This window comes from Alligator sinensis, unplaced genomic scaffold (genome assembly GCF_000455745.1).
Source record: "Alligator sinensis unplaced genomic scaffold, ASM45574v1 scaffold219_1, whole genome shotgun sequence".
Lineage (NCBI taxonomy): Eukaryota > Metazoa > Chordata > Crocodylia > Alligatoridae > Alligator > Alligator sinensis.
The window spans coordinates 4,872,290-4,876,166 of record NW_005841866.1 but is presented as its reverse complement, the minus strand read 5'-3'; the positions used below and the strand labels follow the sequence as shown (position 1 = coordinate 4,876,166).

General features: G+C 41.6%; 1 protein-coding gene across 2 annotated transcripts in view; it reads right to left on the bottom strand.

Moving 5' to 3' along the window:
• Nucleotides 1-3,864, bottom strand: part of UGP2 (UDP-glucose pyrophosphorylase 2) — a 36,627-nt gene extending 32,763 nt beyond the window's left edge. Inside the window, exon 1 of one of the 2 annotated variants that reach the window (XM_006016755.3) lies at nucleotides 3,809-3,864. In XM_006016755.3, the coding sequence (XP_006016817.1) occupies nucleotides 3,809-3,827 (19 nt within the window). In that variant the 5' untranslated portion in view covers nucleotides 3,828-3,864. Of the gene's footprint in view, nucleotides 1-2,814; nucleotides 2,894-3,808 lie in introns of those variants that run through there. The other variant, XM_025192345.1, reaches the window with a different exon arrangement.
• Between the last annotated feature and the right edge of the window lie 13 nt (nucleotides 3,865-3,877).

The window sequence follows — 3,877 nt, the reverse complement described above, 5'->3', positions numbered from 1 at the left end:
TCCTGCCTATGCAGGGGGTCAGACTTGATGATCTATTGAGGTCCCTTCCGACCCTAACATCTATGAATCTATGAATCTATAACACAATGCCAAGTCCAATTTGCTATCTGTTGTAACAACTGGTATTCTGCCTATCCCCGAAGAGCACAGACTGCTTAAATGAATGACATTTTTCAGCCCCACTGTCTACTCTGTAACTTAATTGTAGTTTGGTAACCTGCACAGTGGAGGGAACTGTCAACTTTGTAACTGACTGTACACAGTTTAACAGCGAGGGCAAAGCAGCTATCAAATGGCTGTTATTTGAAGCCTTGAAAATAAAAGGAGCCAGTCAGTTTCATGGCTGCTCTCTACCCTTTGTCAAGGTTTTTAATAGCACTTTCTTGGCCACTATTGGAAGCCTTGAAAATGAAGGGAGCTTGTCAGTTTGCAGCTGCTAATACCACACCACAGACAGTGCTGTATATATCACCACTGGTGCTGAAGGATTAGTAGCCCCCAAGTCATTTCCAAAGGTCTCCAGTCATCGTTCTTGCCATTAGAAACTTTGCAAATGAGGGGAGATAGTTCAGTTTCAGGGCTGCTGATACCACAGATCTGCATACTTAAGAAGCATTGATTGTTTACAGTAAGTTTGGGTAAGTATAATGCTCTGGGTAAGCACAGCATTTTCTCAGTCCTCAGGGTATGAACTTAAAAGAAATATATTGTACTCGTATAACTGGGTGCCAGGCCTGAGAGCACAGAGGCAACTGTAAACCATTATTCAGAAGCATCTATTAAAGTCAGCAGTGGAGGTTCACATCTACTCCCCCAGAAGTAAGAGGGGGTGTGGGGGGGGGGGGGGGTGGAAAAGCAGTTGTACTTGCTTATCTAAAAAAGGAATTATTTGCTTCACGTAAGTAAATTTTTTCAATGCTGTAATTAAAAGTAATAATTCTGCCACTGAAAAGCGAGATTGCATGCAGAGACATTCAATAATTGCAACAGCAGTTTACCAAGAGCACATGCTGCCATAAGCATCCAAATTACATAAAAGATTCTTATAGTCTAAGGTATTCACAGTACTTTGGACTTTAGATTGGCCTTACTGTGCGTATGGTGTATTTAGACAGGCAGGCATCTGAGGTCAGCCTAGGATGACGTAAAAAGTGACTCTAAAAGTGAATGACTATTGCTCATTTTTATAGTTAAGCCACTCCCCAGAACAGTGACAGTATTACAATAAGGGCTTAAGATATCAGATGCTGTTACATTTTGGAAGCCGACTACCTTTGACACCTTAAAGAGATTTATAAAGTCTTCAGGTATGCTACAGAACAAAGCTAATCCCCAAAACCCATCACTATGATGAGGCCTTTAATTCACTCACTCAGCTAAGAGTGTTTAATTAATGGAGAGTTCCCATTCAAGGCTTGATTTTTCCTTGATTTCTAGTATGTCTTTGATCATCATTATCTCCACAGGTGGGCCTTATCAGCAACCCCCCAAATATAGACTGCTGTAGATGGCCAACAGCTAATGCATCCAGAAATCGTATTAATGCTAGAAATGAAAGCACAGACTGTATACCAGATGCTTACAAAACTTAACCAAAAGCAGAAAACAAGAGGCCTTATTATAATATGGCAGAGATGGAAAATAAAGGCAGATCCCACAATTCGTTTGGAAACTACGGCTCAAACTCAAATTCATTTATTCTGGTCCACTCTCAATACTACTCACTAACTAGACAGCCAGTCACAAGTGCCAGTGTTTTTTTCCCCCTTTGATTTGGTTTTCCTTTAGTCCAAAACTGGGCCAGAAGAGAATGTGCAGTGGCTTTGAGCTTGATATACAAGGTCTCAGCACAGGAGGGAGTCATGATACAAGTGAGGAGGTAGCTCCTCCTGCTAAAAGCTGACATTCTTGTGGATTTTAGGTGTTTCCTTTTCTTCAGGTTTTGGAGACATGTAGCCTGTAAACTAAGATTTATAGACTAATAGCTACTTCTAAGAAGTGTTGGAATTTACTTGGCATCGTGGATTCAAATGATTATTTGCATATATACAAAAGTATCCACAAGGAAGGCCAGCTGCGAGGGGTAACAAAACACACAGGTAAATACACTAATCTTGGACCTGATCCTTTAAGGGTCAAAATGCCTTAACTTCCACTAACCCTAATGGAAGTTCAGGGCACTCCAAACCTCAAAGGATCGTACCTTCTTAAACGGCAGATATTCTTTCCTATAAAAAACAAACTTGTCTCTTTACATTAGGTTTCTGAAAGCTGAATGGAATCAACGCTTCACTCACAACCCTTTTCATTTCAAACTACAAAGCCATAATGTGTTTTGTATGCAAGGATACAGGGAGTAAAAGCTACCCTTCCATCCATGACAGATCAGAAACCATAATACTCAAGCAAACATTCTCAAAGGTCACACCGCTTCAAAGCAGTTCTTACCATTAATATACAGCAAAAGTTTTGATTTTAAGATCACACATTTAATTTTTAAACCCAGAGCCGATAGCCATGCTAAAAAATATTTGATACTGGTAGAGTGTTTTAGCAGTGTATTGATTTGAGTGGCAGAATAATTAAGTACCTAATATTTAAAAATTAGTTTAGACTGTCATATGCTAAGCATTAGCATAGTATGTGAAACTTGACTGTGCACTCACATGGGTTTCTCTAGCTGTCAATTTCCTATCACTTGTCCGCAATAGAGCCACCTTTCACAGTGGGCTGAGAAGTGCTAATTGTAATTTTAAAAAAAAGCCCCACACACCAAATCGATAGTTTATTCATGGTAAAGTGTAGCTTACCCACCCATTGCTCTTAGGCTGTTGACCTGAGGAAAGCAGCTGAAGCTTCCCCCCATAATTCCACCCATTCTGCCCAGTATTTGCAAATATTTAATCTATAGCAAACATTGTGCAATGCCCAGGAACACACTGAAAGTTAATGACTAATTTTCAAAGTCAACCTTTTACTGTCTTACACACAATGCACACAGAAATCTGGTCCTGACTCCTAGCCTTACTTCAGGGGAGGTTATTTTGATGGGACCCATTTCAGTTTAAAACAAATCACCTTAAGACTCATGGAGGGGGGGGAGAGACACAACACAGCAATGCACCAAAGTCATTTTGCCTCCTGAAGTGACCTCTTGTGGGCTAGTCCCTGGTTTTGCAATAGATGAATCTGAAACTCAGACCACGTACGCACGCACATACAGAGCGAGGAGACTGCCAGAGCCTACAGGGAGGAATGCATGCCAACATCCACCTGAATTTCCCAAAAAGAAGAGCAGATGCTCATGCTCAATTCCTCCCCCCCACCTTTAATAAGCTGCTTGATGAGAGGGGAGATTTAAGCTGTGATATCTTTCTTCTCTGTACAACCTAGATCTTGCTAGTTATTCACTACAGCAAGAAACCCTGCAAGCACAACTGCCTCAACCTGTTTTTAATGCCTCTGCTCAAGTAATGTGGAAAAAAATAACCAGAGAAAAAGAAAGAGAGGGAGGGAGAGAGAGAGAGAGAGGTGAAACTAGGCAGCATAGGCTGGTGGGGCCCTGCTGTCAAATCCTACAATGAAAACAAGAACAAGATCTTGCAGGGGACAACTCAGATGGATGGTTACTTTCAAGTCCCCCCAACCACCGTGGGTTATGGGCAGTGTTGTACAGAGCTACTGGGGGGGGGGGGGGCAGCCCAGTGTGCACACGCACACACACAGACCCACATGCGCTTCCCCCCCAAACCCCTGACATGCAGAGCCCAAGCACTTCAGGAAGACAGAAGGAAGCCCGCCAACTTACCTTGTGCAAACGACGACATGCTTGCTCTTTAATAAAATAAATACTTTGTTTTTTTTATATATATATATA